The sequence below is a fragment of the Ambystoma mexicanum genome, chromosome 3p (genome assembly GCF_040938575.1).
Source record: "Ambystoma mexicanum isolate Mex_15411 chromosome 3p, UKY_AmexF1_1, whole genome shotgun sequence".
NCBI classification, from domain to species: Eukaryota; Metazoa; Chordata; class Amphibia; order Caudata; family Ambystomatidae; genus Ambystoma; species Ambystoma mexicanum.
The window spans coordinates 838,477,613-838,499,064 of record NC_090925.1 but is presented as its reverse complement, the minus strand read 5'-3'; the positions used below and the strand labels follow the sequence as shown (position 1 = coordinate 838,499,064).

General features: G+C 50.0%; 1 protein-coding gene across 4 annotated transcripts in view; it reads left to right on the top strand.

Moving 5' to 3' along the window:
* The window catches only part of SETD1A (SET domain containing 1A, histone lysine methyltransferase), a 1,694,645-nt gene that overhangs the window by 340,710 nt on the left and 1,332,483 nt on the right, over window positions 1–21,452 (top strand). For all 4 annotated transcript variants that reach the window (XM_069651930.1, XM_069651928.1, XM_069651929.1 and 1 more), the window contains exon 5: window positions 11,289–11,559. In XM_069651930.1, coding sequence (XP_069508031.1) covers window positions 11,289–11,559 — 271 coding nt within the window. The remainder of the gene's footprint in view (window positions 1–11,288; window positions 11,560–21,452) is intronic.

Here is a 21,452-nt window from a genome sequence, read left to right as displayed (position 1 = left end):
GGGAAGGAATCTTTTAAGAATTTTGTAAAATGCTGACGTCTTAGATGTTTTAGATGAAATTTCTTTCTCTGTTTCTTTTTTTGTATGGTATGATAACTTTTTCTCCATCTTATATATCAGTGCATTCTTATATGCTTATGTATTGGTTGTATGAAAGGTATAAATGTGTTTTTCTTTTGTGTTATATGTTGTATAAGGTTTTATGCAAACTAATAATACAACAATAAAAATAAAAATAAAAAAAAAATAAAATCCTTTACTTACCTTCTGGGTTGGTCGCCCCTATCGTCTAACATTATCTTTTGACTTTCTGCACCCTCCTTTCTGAATCGTTAAAGACTTGACTGCAGCTACTAGAACCGTTTGATCCTGGGCACTTTGCCTTGTACCACTGACTCTGGCACAGGCCTATTGACTCTGGCTAAATCTGTTACAACTGCCTTCTCTAAATTGATTTTCCTCAAGAAATGTGTTGGTGCACCTAAACTCTTATAACCTCATTTTCCTTCCCCTTTAAATATTGTGAAGTGCCATTTTGCTCGGTTTTCACCTAAGTATTGCTTATGCTAAAGTACTGCCTTGCCTAACTTGTTCACAATCTAATTGGGAAGTGTTGCTGGGATGTTTAGGAGTCTAACCCTGTATAACCTGACCTTTCCCTCCCTCTGAAGAAATTATTAGAGTGCCATTTCTGCTTGGCTTTACACTGTATCATTTTGCTCAGTTTTCACTCTTGCTCAAACTTGTCTGCAATTTAAATAGGGAGTTGTGTATACTTTTCTTGACTGTTTTAACTTGCTTTAATGATAGTGATTTGTGTGTTGAACAAAGTGTGTAAAATAAATATATATTCTTTTTGATACAAAGCTTTGGTCAATGTTTCCTTGTTCCATAGTATTGTAGTCCTATTGTGTAAACCCTGAATACTGCTCATCTCCCTCTTGAGATAACTCTCACTGCTCAGCCACAGCTACCAACTAAATCAGTGTGGTACAGACTGATGCCAAAGGGGATTTATTGCATATACCTGTAGTCCTAATCTTCTGTAGTGCTCCCTAAGGGAACTGCATAGGATTCTGCCTAACAGCCGCCCTTTCGGACTCCCGGAGGCAAGTCTCAGGGTGTCTCCAAAGGATTCGGTGGCGGTTCCTCATCGTACCGCCAAGCGGCCCGCTCATCGTTGCAGGAGGTCTACAGAGGCCGCAGCAAGGCCGGAGGACGTCGTCATCGCCAAGGAGGCCAAAGCGGCAAGGCCTCCGCAAAGCAAGATTGAACCGGCCGTGACATCTGGCCCCCACCCATAAAACCGCATTGGTAGGCCGGCTGGCGTAATTCGTCAGCACGTGGGAGTCCATCTCCACCGACCATTGGGTGCTGGATGCGCTGGCCCACGGGCACACTCGAGAATTCCAAAGAAAGTGTCCCTGTCTACCACCTGTGGCTAGGAAGGACAACCACGTGCCACAGCTACTTGTGGAGGTACGAGCAATTCTGAAAAAGGGCACGATAGAACTCGTCCCGAAGAAGCTCTGGGGCTCTGGAGTATACTCGTGGTACTTCCTCGTCCGAAAGAAGACAGGCGGTTGCCGACCCATCCTGGACCTTCGTCTAAACAAATACATCAAGTCCCAGAAATTCCAGATGGTCACCCTTCAGCACGTGCTGGGACAGCTGGAGGAGAGCGACTTCCTATAGTCGCTTTACTTGGAGGATGCTTACTTCCACATCCCCATATTTAAAGGACATCGAAAGTTCCTATGATTTGTGCTCCAAGGGTGACACTACCAGTTCAAGGCCCTGCCCTTGGGATTAAAGTCGGCGCCCAGGGTCTTCACCAATGCCTGGCACCGGTGGCGGCATGGCTGCGCCTGCAGGGGATCCACTTTTACCCCTACATGGACGATTGGCTCATCCGAGCAAAGTCAAGGGAACTCTGTCGATCACACAGCGAAGACCGTCCAACTGCTCACAGATTTAGGATTCTCGATCAACTTCTCGAAAGCCCACTTGGTACCGTCGCAAGACGCCCTGTTCCTGGGAGCCAGACTCAACACAGTCGCGCAATTGGTTTCCCAGTTGGAGGAAAGGACGAAGGCCATCTTGGGCAAAGTACAGCGGCTCTTGACCATTGACGCGGCCAGGGTGAGGTCTATCCAGTCCCTACTCGGCATGATGTCATCGTGCATGTACCTCGTGCGCCTATGCAGGCTGCGGATGCGACCACTGTAGGATTTCTTCGACGCCCGTTGGATGCAAGCATTGGGCAGTTTCGAAGACCAGATCTCCCTCGAGCAATCCGGTGGTGGGGCAACCGCGTGCATCTAGCGGCGGGTATGGACTTCCAGACCCGACACATCAGGAGATGGTGGCGACGGACGCCTCCCTGGAGGGATGGGGGGGGCTCATTCCCAGAGATCTCCACGCAAGAGGCCTTTGGCTCCCGGAGGAGAGGTCACTACACATCAACGTCCTGGAGCTCCGAGCCGTGTTCTGGGCCCTCAGGTCATTCCTCCTGTCCCTCAAGGGCAAGGTGGTGAGGGTCTTCACCGACAACACCACGATGTTCTACATCCGGAAGCAAGGGGGCACCAGATCCCCGGCCATATCCAAGGAAGCGCAGGAACTGTGGCACTGGGCAATTGCCCATGGGATGTTCCTGGTACCCTTCCACCTGGCAGGAGTAAAGAACAGTCACCGACTCACTCAGCAGGGAGTTGCGCTTTTGCCACGTGTGGGAACTCCGGCAGGATCAAGTGGATCTGCTATTCCGACGATGGGGCAATTCCCATATAGATCTATTTGCGGTGACGAACACCAAGTGCCGGAGGTTCGCCAGCAGGTTTCCTTAGCCGGGGAGCATGGGCGATGTATTCTCCTTCCCCTGGGAAGGCCTGTTCCTGTATGCGTTGCCGTTGCTTCTCAGACTCATCAGTCAACTCAGACGGTCCTGGTGCAGGATGATACTCCTCGCACTGGCGTGGCCGAGGCAGATATGGTTCCTGGAACTTCTGGGCTTGTCGGTGTTCCCCCACCCCCCAGTCAAACTGCTGACGGACATGGATCTTCTCTCCAGGGAAGGAGGCGCCATCCTACATCATGACCCTGGATCGCTGAACCTGCAGGCCTGGCTCCTGCAGCACTAGAGTTCGGAGGCTACAATATCCCGACAGACTGCAAGGAGGTCCTTGCAAAGGCCAGGGCGTCCTCGACTCTTAAGTGCTACGGGCATAAATGGAAGAGGTTACTCTGTCTGGTCCGCACAGAGAAGATCAACCCTCTACGGATTACGGCCCCTCAAGTGCTGCCGTACTTGCTATCATCGCTGGCCAAGGCGGGGCTGGCACATGCCTCCATCAAGATCCATCTGGCGGTTATCTCCCGCAACACCAGAATTCCGGGGAGATCGTCGCTGTGGTCTCACCGCCTAGTGAAGGAGTTCATGAAAGGACTGTTCCGTTCGTTCCGGCCGGTGAAGGCCACGGCCCCAGCCCCGGCGTGGGAGCTCAACGTGGTGCTGACCAGACTCATGGGGCCGCAATTCGAGCCTCTGCATTTGGCACCGTTGAAATTCCTATCGTGGAAGACAGCGTTTCTTGTGGCCATCCTCTCCGCAAGACGAGTGGAAGAGATCCAGGCCTTCTCCTGTAAACCTCCATACCTGACATTCCAGGAGACGAGTGTAGTGCTGAGGACGCACCCCTCCTTCATGCCCAAGGTGCCATCAAACTACAATCTCAACGAGCCCTTGGTGTTAACTATTTTCTTCCAGTCACCTTCGTCGCCGGCTGAGAGGACTTTGCACTCGTTGGATGTGGCTAGTGCACTGAAGTTCTACGTGGACTGCACAAAGTTTTCGAAAGACATCACAGCTGTTTGTGAATTTTGGACCTGTGAACCAGGGTAAGGCCCTCTCGAAGGCTTCCATTTCCAGATGGCTCTCCGGCAGCATCATGCACTGTCACCGGTTGGCAAACTGACGGTTGCATGGCCGTCCGAGAGCCAATTTGACCAGAGCGATCGCTGCTACCACGGCGTTCCTGTCTGGCGTGCCCCTGCTGGCCATATGCAGGGCTGCTACGTGTAGGACGCACAACTTCACGAGATTCTACTGTGTCGACCGGGATTCCAGGGAGGAGTCGAGAGTCGGCCAGGCAGTGCTGCGCAACCTGTTCGCTTGAAGGTGAGCCTGGTAAGGAGGTAAGAGATGCTTAATGTTGAGTTGTTGAAATGCTTAATGTTGAGCCTTGCCACCTCCCGTGGTTGTGCATGTGTGTACTGCTATGTATTCTTGTAAACCTTTCAAAGAAGGTAGCAGGCGCGCCTCTCCAGAAAGAACATGGCATGATAACCTGTTCTGAGATGAGTTTGCAGCACACGCTTTTTGCTCACTGTACCTTTCACAGATGGGAAATACCATTTGTGTATCCGCCTTTGTCCCGCCCATATGGGCAGTCCAGCACCAAAATGCTATGGCAATTCCTCTCTAAACAAGAGTACCAAAAGCTGGACTGCCCATGTGGGCGGGACAAAGACTGATATGCAAATGGATATTTCCCATCTGTGAAAAGTAGTCAGCAAAAAGCGTGTGCTGCAAACTCTCATCTCAGAACAGGTTATCATGCCATGTTCTTTCTGGAGAGGAGCGCCTGCTACCTTTTTTTAAATATATGTATTCTTGTATTCATGAGAATGTGAATCGATGCCAGACCCCATGCTGGAGAAGGAACAAGTTACTTACCTGTAACTGTTCTCCAGCATGGGTCTGGCATGGATTCACATGCAAACCCTCCCTCCAAACCCCTCTGCGGCTCCTCTCTTGATCCTCCTGCAACTTTATGTGCTACCAAATCTGAAGATGGCTGCCAGAGGAGGGGCTTGGGTAGAGGCAGTCATTGGCTGGGGGATGTATGACTCAGTTACCAGTCATTGGTTATTAGTGGAAAGTCAGTTCAGAAACGAAACTGAAACTATTTTTTCTTCACCGAGGATTCCCAGCCGTCCGAGGGGGAATATTCATGAGCATGTGAATCCATGCCAGACCCATGCTGGAGAACAACAGTTACAGGTAAGTAACTTGTTCCTTCTATTATCTTGATGGTTGTTAACATTTTGTTAAAGGACCTTCTTTTCACTTGTAATCCAGTTTTAGTCACACCACCTCATCTTTTATGATGTAGTCTCTGATTGGCAGCTTCTAAAGTGGAATAGATGGGTAGAATAGAGGGAGTGACTTTTGTTGCCTGGCTTGTAGCTTCAAACTTCACATTTTTATTCTAGGGAATATGCTTCACTGGTAATCTTTTATGATGTGGCCATACACCTTTCGAATGGATTGTGTCCTCCAACGTATTCCTATTCTTAGATGTATTCCATCCAGCTTTGCTGCTCTTCGGAAATTTTTTCGGCAGAGGGCGCCGTGCGTCGTCGTCGAGTCGATGGTCCCTCGAAGGCCTCCATTGAGTGTGACATCGGGTATATAGGTAGTACGCGCGGCACCTGTTGCCCTCAGTTCCTTTTTTTCCGCAGTAAACGTTGCTTCGGAGATTCGGCACGCCTCGAGTTCTGTGAAGAATAGTAAAGAAACTAATATGTCCTTGTCATCGACGCCGACCACGACCCCGGGATCGGCTTTCAAAAAGTGCAAGTCGTGCGGTTCAAAAATGTCAATCACAGACCCGCACCGAGAGTGTTTGTGGTGCCAAGGAGAAGGCCACGACATGGAGGCCTGTACAAAGTGTCCGGCGATGACGGGGAAAGCCTTGCGAGAAAGGAGGGGAAAACTACAGGTAGGTCGTAAATCCGACCTTAAAGCCTCTAGCGTCGAGTCGAGGTCCCGTGCGGAGAAATCTCGACACGAAAGGCATCGGTGCAGGTCCCGAAGCGATTCACATCGTTCGTCATCTTCGACGAAAAAATCGAAGAAACTACGCCACAGGTCCCCCTCCGCCTCGTCCTCAGACGGGTCCCCAAAAAGAATGAAATGCCGCACAAAACATTCGTCCTGCGAAGAGTGGGAAGCATTCAGGGCCAAAATGATGGAGGTGTTTGAGAAAGTGAAGCCTCGGTCCGCGCCTTCTTTGGAAGCTGGCCGGGAGCTTCATCGCTCCGACACTCGCGCGCCCTCGAGCCCGGGTGATCGAAAAAGGAAGGATGGAGAACCTTCCAGGACGCCGAGCAAAAAAGACCGCTCGAGTCGAATCGACCGCTCAAGGTCACCGACGCCGTCCGAGACCCAATGCACCTCGAAGAGCGCCTCGAAGCCGGCTCCGTCGACCACTATTTCGTCGACGTCGACCCCGAAGCCCTCGGCGCCAAAGGCTCCAGCTATGCCAGGCCAGCCAGAAAAAGGGAAAGACAGGGTTCAAGACCTGTAATGCCCTCAGAGCCCTTTGATGCACCTCTTCCTCCTCCTCTTCCAGGGAAGGTTTTCAAGCCTCTCCCTAGGAAGGAGTTTTTCAAGTCCCTGACCTCAATTTTTGAGGAACAGGAAAGATCTGATGAGGAGAATGTACCTTTTGGGCTAGAATATGGCACCCCAAATGTCCCAGAATGCCTGATTTCAGAAGAAAGCAGGATGAGGGAGCTGGTGGAATCATTGCACAATGCAAGTGGCATTGACACATCTCCTGAAAAGGACTTTGGCAAACCAGAACCAGGAGAGCATGCCAGTCCATCATACCGTCGGCTAATGACGAAGGTAGTAGATTTTTAGGATGGGCTAGACCACCAGCCCAATTCATCCATGATGATTTGACAGATATATTGGACCATGGTCCCACCGAAGACCCAGTACTACTACTCTTTCATGTAGCCCTGCAAAATAGGGTGGCCAAGAATTGGGAGACTCTGGATTCTATTCCTCCGGTGAATAAATCCCTCACCTCAAAATACCGCCCTGCCAGTAGCGACCCTGGCTATCTGTCCAAACATCCCACTCCCCAGAGTCTGGTCATACAGGCAACCACCGCTTCTAACAAACTTGCGTACCCTTCTATCCCTCCAGACAGGGACGGTAAACTTGTGGATGGCTGGACACGGAACGCATTTTCAGCTTTTGGCTTTAAAATCTGCCAACTCCACATGTGCCTTGGCAAAGTTTTTGTACACTCTGTGGGAGAGCATCGCACTGGCGGCAGAGCACATACTAGAAGGGGACAAAAGGGAAGGGTTCCTAGCCATCGTCGGAGATGGGAAGCAAGCCATGCAAGAATCCCTTCCATCTGGATTGGACACTGCGGATAGTGTAAGCAGGTCCATGGGCACTACACGGTAATGCACAGATTTGCGTGGTTACGGAAGTCTGGTTTCGCACCGGACGTACAGAACCGCCTTCTGAACATGCTCTTTGACAGGTCTCACCTTTTTGGCAACAAGGCTGACGAGAGCCTTGAGAGTTTGCAGACCTCAAAAGCAGCTGCCAAATCTTTAGGGGCTGCGATTAGGCAACCTCGGCCTTTTTGTGCGCCAGAACAATCGTGGAGGGGACAATCCTATCGTTACTACTCCTCATATGGAAAGGCGAGAGGAATGGCCAGTCAAAGGGGCCAGAGAAAGGGTACTCGCAGCGGACGAGCAAAACGTGCAAAGCCAGCTCCAGCTGCCGCCTCTTTTTCATCAGCGGCTGCAAAAACCGCCACAAAAACACTTTGAGGACTTGCATCACAAAACACCTGTAGGAGGCAGGCTGTCACAGCATCTGCAAGAATGGCAAGCCATTACTTCAGATGTTTGGGCTCTAGAAATAATAGCCCAAGGTTACTGCCTTCCTTTTCTAACGCAACCTCAAAGCAATCCACCAGGGCGACACCCTTTGAAATTTTCAGACCCGCTCCTACAGCAGGAAATTTTAACCCTGCTGGAGAAAGGTTCTATAGAACCAGTATCTGCAGTGGAGAAGAACGAGGGACGGTACTCCCTGTATTTTTTGATCCCAAAAAGGACGGAGGACTGAGACCCATCTTGGACTTAAGAAACTTGAACAAGTTCGTCAGGAAGGACAAGTTCGGATGGTTACCCTTTCTCAGATCCTTCAGGCCCTTCACTTCAGGACTGGTTGGTTTCATTGGACCTCGAGGATGCTTACTTTCAGGTGCCGATTCATCTCAAGCACAGAAAATACCTGAGGTTTGTAGTTGGCGACTCACACCATCAGTTTCAAGTCCTGCCATTTGGATTGACCTCCTCCCGAGGGTCTTCACCAAGTTAATGGTAGTAGTGGCAGCGCACCTCGGGAGAGGGGGGATTCACGTCTACCCCTACCTGGACGATTGGTTGATCATGGCACGTTCTGCCGAACAAGCACTGGATCATCTGAAAGTCACCTGCCACTTCCTCCACAGACTGGGCTTTTCCCGAAATTTCAAGAAGTCTCAAATGACACCTTCCCAACAGCTCCAGTACATAGGAGCTGTATTAGACACATCCTTGGGAAAGAGCTTGCCTCCCAGGTCATGGGCTCAAGACATTCTTCAGATGGTTTCCAAATTCCAAAATGCTCAAGATCTCCAGGCCTACAACTTTTAAGATTGCTCGGCCTCATGGCACTCTGCATCTTTCTGGTGCCGGAGGCACGTTTTGAGGATGAGATCCCTTCAATGGGCTCTAAAGACTTGGTGGTCCCAGTTCTCAGGTCGAATGACGGATCTTCTCCAGATTCCGAACAAGGTTCGACAAGATCTTCTATGGTGGACTTGTTCAGAGAATATCCTGAAAGGAGAACTTTTTTTGCAATCATGGCCGGAGATCACAGTAGTGACGGACGCCTCACTCAAGGGGTGGGGAGTTCATGCCAACGATCTGACAATCAGCAGTCGTTGGTCTCCATCGGAGTCCAAACTACACATCAACCTTCGGGAACTGCTAGCCATCAGGCTAGCGCTGAAAGCTTTCCTGCCGTCTTTCAGGGGAAAAAATGTCCTGATGGACAACACAGTGGCCATGCATTATCTAAACAAAAGAGGAGGTGTAGGGTCACTACCTCTGTGCAGAGAGGCAATGCAGCTCTGGTATTGGGCAATTCAGGAAGGAATCTCTTTAACGGCAGTTCACCTAGCCGGGGAGGAGAATATGACGGCAGATGCTCTGAGCAGGCAAAGCACGGTGTCCCACGAATGGGAACTGGCTCAGGAAGTCATTGAAGAGATCCTTGCCCTTTGGAGAACCCCTCAAGTAGACCCATTTGCGACCGGAATCAACTGGAAGTGTGAAAGGTATTGCTCAAGTGAATTTCCCCCGAGAGGAGCCCTGGGAGACGTGTTTGTGGTGGAGTGGAATTTCCCACTATTGTACGCGTTCCCTCCGATTCCTGTCATTCCTCAGGTCATCAGGAGACTGAGACGGTTCGGGAACCGCATGATCCTAATTGCCCCGGATTGGGCCAGGAGAACGTGGTACTCAGACTTTCTAGACATGTCCAGCTGTCCCCCAGTACGCCTTCCTCAGAGAGAGGACTTTCTCTCACAAATGGAGGGTCAGGTTCTCCATCCAGAGGTCAAAACTCTCAACCTTCACACTTGGTATCTGAAAGGCTGAGATACAAGGATTGGGACCTTCCAGATGACGTCATGGAGGTGTTGCTTTCGGCAAGAAGGCCAGCAATAAAATCTCTATACCGTTGCCGTTGCCGTAAGTTTGGCAACTGGTGCAGAGAAAAGAATGTCGATCCTTTTCTATGTTCTATTCCGGAAGTACTGTCCTTCCAACTGTTCCTAGCGCATAGAGGTCTAAATGTTTGTACCATTAAAGGTTATCTTGCAGCGCTTTCCATTTTCAAGCGCTCGTCGGAAGAATGCTTCTATTTCAAAATTCCTTTTGGTGGTGCAATTCTTAAAGGGACTCACTAATGTGTTTCCCCCTTACCCGTTCCAAGTGCCAATTTGGGATCTCGATCTGGTTCTAAAATTCTTAATGTGTGCTCATTTTGAGCCTTTGAAAACTTGTCCATTAAGATTACTGACATGGAAAACTGCTTTCCTAGTTGCTTTAACATCTGCTAGAAGAGTGAGCGAATTTCAGGCACTGTCTTCTGGGCCACTCTATGCTGTGTTCCATAAGGACAGAGTTGTGTTGAGGGTTAAACCCTCATTTTTACCTAAAGTGGTATCTGATTTTCATTTAAATCAGAAAATTGTTCTACCCGCATTATATCCTCCACCTCATCCTACTAAGGAGGAGGAAAGATTACACAGGTTGGATCCGAGAAGAGCTTTAAGCTTTTACATCTCTAGGCTTTCCAAGCTTAGAGTGGACAACCAACTGTTTATCGGCTACACCGGAAGGAAATTTGGTCAATCGGTGACAAAACAGACAATATCATGCTGGATTGTGCTTTGCATTTTAGAATGCTACAACTTAGCACAAAAAGACCCACCAGAAGGGTTAAGGGCTCATTCCACCAGACGCATCGCCTCTTCGACAGGCCTTCAAAGAGGTGTTCCAATAAGGTCCATTTGTGAAGCAGCAACTTGGTCTTCACTGCACACCTTTTCAAAATTCTATAGTCTGGCTGCCTCTTAGTCTAAGGAGCTGAATTATCGTAAAGCAGTACTATATTCAGCCATCTAAGGGTATTAAAAAAATCTAACCCCTCCTCTAGAGAAATTGTCCATACTGCGTTGGGAGTATATCTAAGATGAAGAATACGTTGGAGGACACAGTCCATTCGAATAACAAGTTACTTACCAACTGGTAACGTTCTTTCGATTGGATGTTCCTCCAACATATTCCTCATCACCCTCCCAGCCTACCCCTCTGTAGATTTTTCCGGGTTATTGCCAACTCAACTCTCGCAAGGCTGCTACCTGTCTACTGGCACAATCTACACAGTACAAAATCAAAGGTGAAAAGGGAAAAACAGAACTGAGGCCAACGGGCGCAGCGCGTGCTACCTATATAACCGATGACGTCACCCTCGACGGAGGCCCTCGAGGGTCCATCGACTCGACGACATCGACACACAGCGCCCTCTACGGAAAAAATTTCTGAAGAGCAGTAAAGCTGGATGGAATACATCTAAGATGAGGAATACGTTGGAGGAACATCCAATCGAAAGAACGTTACCAGTTGGTAAGTAATTTGTTCTTCTTGGCAATTGTGTGGAGGAGAATAGATGTGGGTCCTAGATTTTATTCTGTAAACTTAATAGTTGACCTGTGTGCTTTTGCTAAGAACATTAATTAGGATTTTCCAAGTCAATACACAGTGATTTGTAACTGTAAAAGACCTTACATCACCCTTGCCATTAGATTTCTGTGTTGTATTCTAAGACATCTGCTCTTCTCTCTTGGCAGCTGGATGAATATTACGTTGGGCAGATCCCACTTAAGGAAGTAACCTTTGCACGTCTCAACGACAACATCAAGGAGCACTTCCTGGCTGACATGTGCAAGAAATTTGGGGACATTGAAGAGATTGAGATCCTCTACAATCCTAAGAACCGAAAGCACCTGGGTCTTGCCAAGGTGCTATTTACGAGCACACGGGGTGCCAAGGAAACAGTCAAGAACTTGCACAACACTTCAGTCATGGGCAACATCATCCATGCCCAGCTCGATATCAAAGGTGAGTACAGGGTCTCTTTGCTCTGCATCAATTGTCTGACGTGATTCCAAGAGTCCATTTTATAATGAAGCTTAGCAGTGTTGTTCATCCAAGCATCTCCATTAAAACTCCTAAACACAGATCAGATACATTTGTTTAACTGCCTCTGTTGAGGGCTTGGACAAAACCAACTGTAGTTCTAGCCCAGATTAACCACACATTTTGACCTTCCTCTGGTGTTAGTAACGTGACGGAGCATCCAGACTCTGTTAGAAGTGGAGAAATGTGGTCATAATGTATAGTTTAATTCTATAAGCAGACAATTTATACACAAGATACTTACTGACAAATGTATTCGTTGTTTGAAGTAAAGCATTTAAAGGATCTATACACATACTTAATGCCAAGTTTTGGTACAATTAATTTAAACACATTTAAAGGGTTTGACACAGGGACCCATGATGCAAGTAAAATCAGTAATAGAAAGGTAATACCATTTTGTATAACACTATCCACATAAAGGTGCTGAGCAGTTTACTCTTCGATCAGTGAATTGTCATTGCATTCTACCTTTTTCTGAAGGCCTGCCACTGTAGCATGATTGGCTGGAAAACTGGGGGAGGGTCCCATGACAAATCTTTAGTCAGTTAAGCACTCTTTTTCAGTCACTTTTTTTAGGAGTTCAAACATGTGTAGAAAGTTTCCCTATTGGAATAGGCAGGACGTTATCCATAGGCAAACCGTGGTTAGAATTTAAAGCTAGGTAAGTATCAAATGAGCGTTACCTAGATTCTGCATCCAAGATAATCTCTGAGCTGAAACGCGGAATCATGACAGCCCAAAATGGAGTGGGCGAGTCCACGGGATGGTTCCAGGAATGTTTCTGAAGATTCAAGGTGGCTGGGAACTGAAGATGCAGGGAATGGCTGGTCCCACCACTCCAAGGGTTGAAGTACCACCGAAAGGCCTTCTCAAAATCACCAGACAGGACTGAGTGTAGTTTAGGGTCATACAAATGAAACCCCATTGCACTGCATTGTGCAGTGATATAAAGTTACCCAAAAAATAGATTACCCGTATAAGGAAAAGGGATACATAGTTTCCCAGTACTGACAGCCTTGAGGACTGGCCAGTTTCCACATAACAATGAGCAAAGATAGAGTGAAGCTGAAGACTCCACTTCCCTGGAAAAATACAAAAACAAAAGCAAAATGTTTGGGGGTCCATAGAAATGGAGGAAAAGTGGCTAAAAAGAGAACTTTTCTTATGGACGTTGACGGGGGCATACTTGAAACACTATCCTTACCCACAACCCTTCACGTGTCGATGTCCTGTTTTTCCTCTATCCAGGATGGACACAAAACGTGTAGTCTATGAGAGTAAGCACGTGGAAATCAAACGCTGAGGTCCACTGCACTGAGCGATGGCATTGACAACGAGAGCAGTGCCACGTATTTCCCGATGCCGAAAGACGCACCACGCTGTAAAGCCGATGCATTAGGGAAAGTGGGGGAGGGAAGTGTTAGGGAAGATTTCTCTTTACGCCACCTTTCCCTCCATTTCTATGGACCCCCAAACTTTTTGCTTCCATTTTTTAATCTGACCTGCTCTTTTTACAGTGCAATGACTGGCTTTTGCTCATTTGCCATGGAGAAACTGACTTGACCTTCAGGCTGTCCGTACTGGGAAACAGTTTCCCTTAGTTGTGTTACATTGCTTTCACTTTTGGTAACTTTATCTTTGTATAGTGCAGCACAACTCAATAACATTTTTTGTTTTGCCCTAGACTAACACTCAGACGATTTCTGGTTCCTTTAGGTGTGCCTAATGGACAAGCTGGTGACAGCAGTTACTTTTGCTATTTTTTAGTAGATTTTACTTTAGCCTTACCGCATTTACCGTGTTTGGATAACTACTGTGGCTAGTGTCCAAACATGGCACTGCCACAAGATTTTTGGTTTATCCCTTGGCCATCTTGTCACTAACACTTCTTCCTGACCTGTGAGGACAGGAACATCCTTATTTGCATTTCCAGTGCCTGGGAAAGCTGTAGCTTTTCGCGGGTTACTGCAGGGCCATGGGTGTTTGCTGCCAGGAAGTGGGTTGGGACTATTTGATATCTGAATGGTATTCATGTGCTTTGCCACCAGTGGTCCTGATTTTGTGTGTCTGTCTGTCCCTCCCTCTTGAATAAGAGGAGGAGCCCTTCACCCATTCTTCAGAGATCATGGAAGAAAACTGAAGGAGCCAAGTATCCTGTCCAGTTGAAAGACTTGTAAGAAGACAGTGGACCGGTTGGAAGAAGGCCCGACAACCAACGAAGAGCCCAGTCTTCTAGGTCATCTTGAGCAGGCCTATGAAATGCTGCCACCTTTTGGAGTGGAGAGAACATCCATTCTCAATGTCAGTTGAGAGTCCTACGAAGAAGAGCCCCCTTAAGTGTCCCTGGATCATTAGCTCAGAGTTTGGGCTACTGTTGCTGTTCAGTGTTGAGGCCTGCAATTTCGTGGTTCCAGTATTAACGGGACCAGCGATACGAGGTGAAGTCCATGTGTTTTCCCCTGCATCACCGTGCATCGGTAGCTATCGTCCAAAACAGCTTTCCTGCATCCATTCTTGTGCTGAGAGGTGGCCCATGCATTCTCCAACTTGAACACCAGCATTTGTCGCTGACAGGAGAAGTGCTCAAACCTGCAACCCCTCTGCATCAAGGACCATAGCTGATGGTGGGAAAAGCAACCTTGGACCCTCTGTAGAAGACCTGCCAAGTCCTCAGAAGAACCGGAGTATGCGGGACAAGTTGTAACTGTACTTACCTGAATCCCCAACTTCCTTTTTAAAAGATTGGTAACTTTTAGAAACATTTATAACAGTTTGGATTTGCCATTGCGTGCTCGCACAAGCATTCAAAAAGTGGGGGACGCTTCCATTAGCTAGAATAACCTGTCCTCTACCCTTTGGAACTCTTCATTGGACCCCAGAAGCCCTCCACTAGCTTCCCCCCCCGTCTCACAAAACTGTGTGGATCTTGGGTGGACATTTGGGCACGAGGGCCCCATACATTTTACAGATGGACTTGTGTTGCATCTCTGTGGACCTGTAGTGCTGCATACTAATACTTGCCTTCTTTTGCAGGGGTTTATGTATTTTGCCCTACTCCAGTGATTGTATATATGTATCGTTTATTTAGCCTTCTCTGATATTACACACTACTAATAATTTTTCATAGTGTTATATGGCCATAAACCAATAGTATTTTATAACTGATTGTCTAAGTGTGTTCCTTGACTTTGCACTTTGTGTACTCATTGAGGACCCCTTACAGGCTCACCATCTCTTGAGACTTAGCCTTGACCACTCTCATTGCTACCTTGAACTGGTTTGGCTACAGCTGCCAGAGTTCGCCCTGCCACTAAACTAGGTTGGCCTTCTATACATCTGTCCACCAGGCCGTAGTATAGAAAATCAGTCCTAACAGGAAGTCATTCTCCAGCATGGGGGTCTAGCATGGATTCACATGCTCATGAATATTCCCCGTCGTCAGGCTGGAAATCCTTGGTAAAGAAAAAATCAGTATCAGTTTCGTTTCTGATCTGTCTTTCTTAATAGTAACAAATCACGGGTCTCTGGGTCATACTGCCCCCAGCCAATGACTGCCCTCTCCCTAAGCACCTCCCCTGGCAGCCATCCTCAGATTTTTACTGCACGTTGAAGTGTTGGGTGTCCTCGTGCTTTAGCTCTCGAGCTTTTACTGCGTTTTGCGTTTTTTGTTTTTTTCAAAGAGTTTAATTTATTTTTCGGTCAATCGAGCCTCAAGCTCCACCGTTTCTACTTCCGATCAACGGGGACCCTTTTCGGAATTTTCTACGCCATTCAAGGGAAAGTTTCATCGAGTTACGCTTCTTGGAGGGTTCCAGAAGATCTGAGGCCTACCCCGTGGACATTGGCCCAGGACAAGGGAAGCTCAATCAACGCCCGGATCCAAGCTTTTCAGGAACTGCCCTGGATGCGGATTACAGAATGTTTTCAAGGAGGATGAGCATTCGAGACGTCTCTACTACCTTCACGAAGACAAAACTAGGGGTGTACCAAATAGTTTTAAGTATTCGGCCGAATACCGAATAGTTGGACAAGTATTTGGCCGGAACCGAATACAGAACCGAATAGTGGCCTTTTTAATAAAGTTATGTAGACAAGAAAAAGAACTTTGTAAATTAAAAATGCACTTTAAAATCTGTATATCCATTCTTTTTTGCATTTCTTTTCCTGGTCTACAGAAGATGAGACCCTTTCAGTCCACAGGGGCATTACAGTTCTAGTCTGTGCTAATCTTTTGTTACTTATATAGCTCTTACACCAAGGAGCTGTACATGACACATATTCACTTACAATTATCATCCCACTGTACTCGGTACACATGTATCGACCTCAGACAATTGAAAGGCTCGGTTGCCCTTGTCAGGATCTGAAACCTGCGACCTGCAGATCCCATGCACATCACAACAGCAAGCGCTCAACCCACTGAACTATCTCGCCTCTTTAAGCAAGCTTAGCTATTAACTCCAGCGCATAAAATGCATGCATGAAGCCTTGTCAGGGTTTTCCACCTGGAGTTAAAACCCTTATATTGTGCATGGTGAAGAAGGGTAGCATGGAAGACCATGAAGAGCACAGGCTGATGAGCACAGGCATAAGGTAATGCTATCATGCACCTCCTCCATGTAGCAGGTGGCTCTGATGCGAGGCAGCCCTGATGTCAGCAAGCTTTTCGTGTTCTCTGCCTGCCAATGTCATGCCAACAGGAAGGTCGGCGAGTTCAGTCTCCCACTGATCTCTCCTGGTGGCCCCACTCATAGCCCTGCACTCCAAATGGGTCAGGCTCAATACCACTCGGGAAGTCAGGGTCCCCACGGTGCAGGCATTCCTGTGGTGTAGGGGGAGGGATGGGGCAATATTGAGAGGAGGGGGGCGTTGGTGAGACCTCCCAGGCACCAGAGGCATCTTATCTACCGTATAGAGCGGGTGAGCAAGGCCCATTTCTCCAGCATGGGGTCTGGCATGGATTCACATGCTCATGAATATTCCCTGTCGTCAGGCTGGGGATCCTCGGTAAAGAAAAAACCAGTATCAGTTTCGTTTCTGATCTGTCTTTCGTAGTAGCAACCAATCACTGATCTCTGCGTCATACTGACCACAGCCAATGACTGCCCTCTACCTAAGCCCCGCCTCTGGCAGCCATCTTCAGATTTTTATCGCACGTTCAAGTGTTGGGATCCTTGTGCTATTGCTCTCGAGCGTTAGTGCTATTTTTTCACGTTTTTCTCAAAAACTTTGATTTTTTTTGGTCAAAAAGAACCTCAAGCCCCACCGATTCTTCATCCGATCAACGGGGACCCGTGTCGGATTCGTCTACGCCCCTCAAGGGTGAAGATTTCGTCGAGCTACGCTTTTGGAGGACTCCAGAAGTTTCTCAGGCCCATCTCGGACATGGCCCAGGAGAAGGGGAGCTCGACGCCCGGAAAGCTGTTCAGGGTCTGCCCTGGATGCCAGCTTCAGAATGTCTTTAAGGAGGACGAACACTCCTTTTGTCTTTACTGCCTACATGAGGACAAGACGCACGTGGAGAAGGAATGTGCGTTTTGCGGCAATATGTCGGAGCGGACCATGAAGGACCGCCATCAATGTCTCGCCAACTGGCGGCCAGGAAGAAAGCGGGGGGGGGGGGGGGGTGCGGCCTCCACGTCGACTTCCCCGCTGGACGGCGAGGGAAAGAAATTGGATACGATGGGACGCAGGGTCATCTCGTCTGCAGCAACGACGATTAAGGCGGCCAACGCCTTGGCTATCGTAGCCCGCTACGACAGGGAGCTGTGGTATAAACTGGCCCCCCTGCTGGACTTCCTACCGGACGACAAGAGGGCGGATGCCCTAGAGATCTTGCAGGAAGGTGAGGTGGCGTCGGACTACGCCATTACGATTGCGACGGACATTGCCGACACTGGATTTCGCCAGTTGGGCAACGGCGTGTGCCTTAGGCGGCGTGGATGGCTTAAGGCTACCGACTTCCGTCAAGACGTGCAGACCAGAGTCCTGGACATGCCGTTCGATGGAAACAACCTGTTTGGGAAAACAGTGGACGATTCCCTTCAAGCCATCAAAGCAGACACAGAGACGGCCCGGGCTCTTGGGGTTCTCCAGCAACGGCGGCCGCCCTTTCGGAGCGGCGGAGGCAAGGGTGCCTCCAAAGGTTCGGGCGGCGGATTTTCCACCTACCGTGAAGCGGCACGTTCGTCGTCGCAGGAAGCTTACAGGGGACGAGGCAAGTACGGCGGACCCCGCCGTCGTCGCCAAGGAGGTCAAGGCGGCAAAGCCTCGTCGAAGCAGGATTGAACCGGCTGTGGGGTCGGGCCCCCACCGAAGCACCCCGGTGGGAGGCCGGCTGGCGAGCTTCGTCAGCGTGTGGGAGTCCATCTCCACCGACCGTTGGGTGCTGGACGCCCTAGCCCAGGGTCACGCGCTCGAGTTTCAAAGAAGGTGCCCGCGCGTTCCCCCTGTGGCCAGGAAAGAACTTCACGTCCCTCAACTTCTCTTGGAGGTAAAGGCGATGCTCAGGAAGGGCGCCATCGAGCTCGTCCCAAAGAGGCTTCGGGGCTCCGGAGTTTATTCAAGATACTTCCTCGTGAAGAAGAAGACGGGAGGATGGCGTCCCATCCTGGACCTACGACGACTGAACAAATTCGTCAAGGCACAGAAGTTCCGGATGGTCACCCTCCAACACATCCTGGGTCAGCTGGAGGAGGGCGATTTCCTGTCGTCGTTGGATTTGGAGGATGCCTACTTCCATATTTCCATCCTAAAGGGACACCGAAAGTTTCTCAGGTTCGTGGTCCAAGGGCGTCACTATCAGTTCAGAGCCCTTCCCTTCGGACTAAGGTCGGCACCCAGGGTGTTCACCAAGTGCCTCGCACCGGTGGCGGCGCAGCTGCGCCGAGAGGGACGACTGGCTCATCCGAGCGAAGACGAAGGAGCTTGCCGTGGAGCACACGGCAAGGACCGTCCAACTTCTTACGGACCTGGGATTCTCCATAAACTACGCCAAGTCCCACCTGGTGCCCGCGCAAGATGCACTGTTTCTGGGAGCGAAGCTCGACACAGTGTCGCTCCTGGCCTATCCGTCGGAGGAAAGGACGAGGGCCATTCTGGGCAAGGTGCAGCGGATGCTGGTTGCGGACGCGGCCAGAGTAAGGTCCATCAAGTCCCTCCTCGGAATGATGTCGTCTTGCATTTACCTCATCCCCCTGTGCAGGCTCCGGATGCGCCCGTTGCAGGAGTTCCTGGACGCGCTCTGGATCCAGACTACGGGCAGCTTCGAGGAGAGGATCACACTCGACGAGAGTTTCCGACGAGCGATCCGGTGGTGGGGCACCCATGCGCATCTGAAGGCGGGCATGGACTTCCAGACCCCCGGCCACCAGGAGACAGTGACCTCGGATGCCTCCCTGGAAGGGTGGGGAGCGCACACCGAAAATCTGCACGGGAGAGGCCTTTGGCTCCCGACGGAGAAGTCCCTCCATATCAACGTCCTGGAGCTCCGTGCAGTGTTTTGGGCCCTCGGGTCCTTCCTTCCGTCCCTCAAGGGCAAGGTGGTGAGGATCTTCACCGACAACACCATGTTCTACATCAGGTAACAGGGCGGAACCAGGTCCCCAGCCCTGTCCAGGGAGGCGCAGGATCTGTGGCATTGAGCCGTCGCCCAAGGGATGTTTCTGGTGCCGTTTCATCTGGCAGGGATAAAAAACACCATCGCCGACTCACTCAGCAGGGAGCTGCGCTCGTGCCACGAGTGGGAAATACGGCAGGATCTAGTGGACCGCCTCTTACGACGGTGGGGCACACCCCAGATCGATCTGTTCACGACGGCGACAAACTCCAAGTGCTGGAGGTTCGCCAGCAGGTTTCCCTAGCCGAGGAGCATGGGCGATGCTTTCTCGTTCCCCCTGGAGGGCCTGTTTCTATACGCGTTCCCTCCGTTGCCATTGCTGATCCGGCTCATCAACCAGCTCAAGAGGTCACGGTGCAGGATGATCCTCGTCGCACCTGCTTGGCCGAGGCAGATATGGGTCCCGGACCTTCTGGACTTGTCAGCGTCCCCGTCAATCAAGCTGCCAGGGGACGCGGATCTTCTCTCCAGGGAAGGAGGCGCCATCCTCCATCATGACCCGAAGTCGCTGAACTTGCAGGCCTGGCTCCTGCAGCGCTAGAGTTTGGAGGATACGACATACCGGCCGACTGCAGAGAGGTTCTTGCAAAGGCCAGGGTGTCCTCAACTCTTAAATGCTACGGACACAAATGGAAGAGGTTCTCTGTCTGGTGCCACGCACAGAAGATTAACCCTCTACGGATTACGGCTCCCCAAGTACTGCCGTACCTACTGACGCTGGCCAAAGCTGGACTGGCGCACGCGTCCATCAAGATTCATCTTGCTGCGATCCCCCGATACACCAGAACCACGGGGCGGACGTCCTTGTGGTCTCATCGTCTGGTGAAAGAGTTCATGAAGGGACTGTTCAGATCGTTCCCGCCGGTGAAGGCTCCGGCACCGGCGTGGGAGCTCAACGTGGTGCTGACCAAGCTCATGGGACCTCCGTTCGAGCCTCTGCACTCGGCTCCGTTGAAGTTCTTGTCGTGGAAAACAGCGTTTCTTGTGGCCATCACCTCCGCACGACGGGTGGGAGAGATCCAAGCCCTTTCCTGCAAGCCCCCGTACTTGACTTTTCACGACACGAGGGTAGTGCTCAGGACGCACCCCTCCTTCATGCCCGAGGTGCCGTCGGACTTCCACCTCACGAACCCTTGGTGTTGCCTGTTTTCTTCCCGTCGCCGGCTGAAAGGACTTTGCACTCGCTGGATGTGGCTAGAGCGCTGAAGTTCTACGTGGACCGCACGAAGTGTTTTCGGAAGACGTCACAACTCTTTGTGAACTTTGGACCTGTCAATCAGGGGAAGGCTCTCTCGAAGGCTTCCATTTCCAGATGGCTCTCCGGCTGCATCATGAACTGTCATCGGTTGGCAAACCGACTGCTGCCTGGCCGTCCGAGAGCCCATTCCACCAGAGCGATCGCAGCTACCACGGCGTTCCTATCTGGTGTGCCCTTGCTGGACATCTGCAGGGCTGCTACGTGGAGGTCGACGCACACCTTCACGAAATTCTACTGCGTCGATCGGGATTCCAGGGAGGAGTCCAGGGTCGGCCAAGCAGTGCTGCGCAACCTGTTCGCCTAAGGTGAGCCTGGTGAGGAGGTAAGATTTGCTTAATGTTGAGTTTGATGTAATGCTTAATGTTGAGCCTTTGCCACCTCCCGTGGTTGTGCATGTGTGTACTGCTATGTATTCTTTATTCATGAGCATGTGAATCCATGCCAGACCCCATGCTGGAGAAGGAACAAGTTACTTACCTGTAACTGTTGTTCTCCAGCATGGGTCTGGCATGGATTCACATGCGAACCCTCCCGCCTACCCCTCTGCGGCTCTTCACTTGGTCATACTGCCACTTCACGTGCTACCAAATCTGAAGATGGCTGCCAGAGGCGGGGCTTAGGTAGAGGGCAGTCATTGGCTGTGGTCAGTATGACGCAGAGATCAGTGATTGGTTGCTACTACGAAAGACAGATCAGAAACTAAACTGATACTGGTTTTTTCTTTACCGAGGATTCCAGGCCTGACGACGGGGAATATTCATGAGCATGTGAATCCATGCCAGACCCATGCTGGAGAACAACAGTTACAGGTAAGTAACTTGTTCCTTACTTTCCACTATCCAGTTTTGTGCGCCAACTGCTATTTCATATTATAAAGCAGTGGGAACACATGGAGGCATACACAATTAGGGAAAGTAACTAAACAATAACACACAC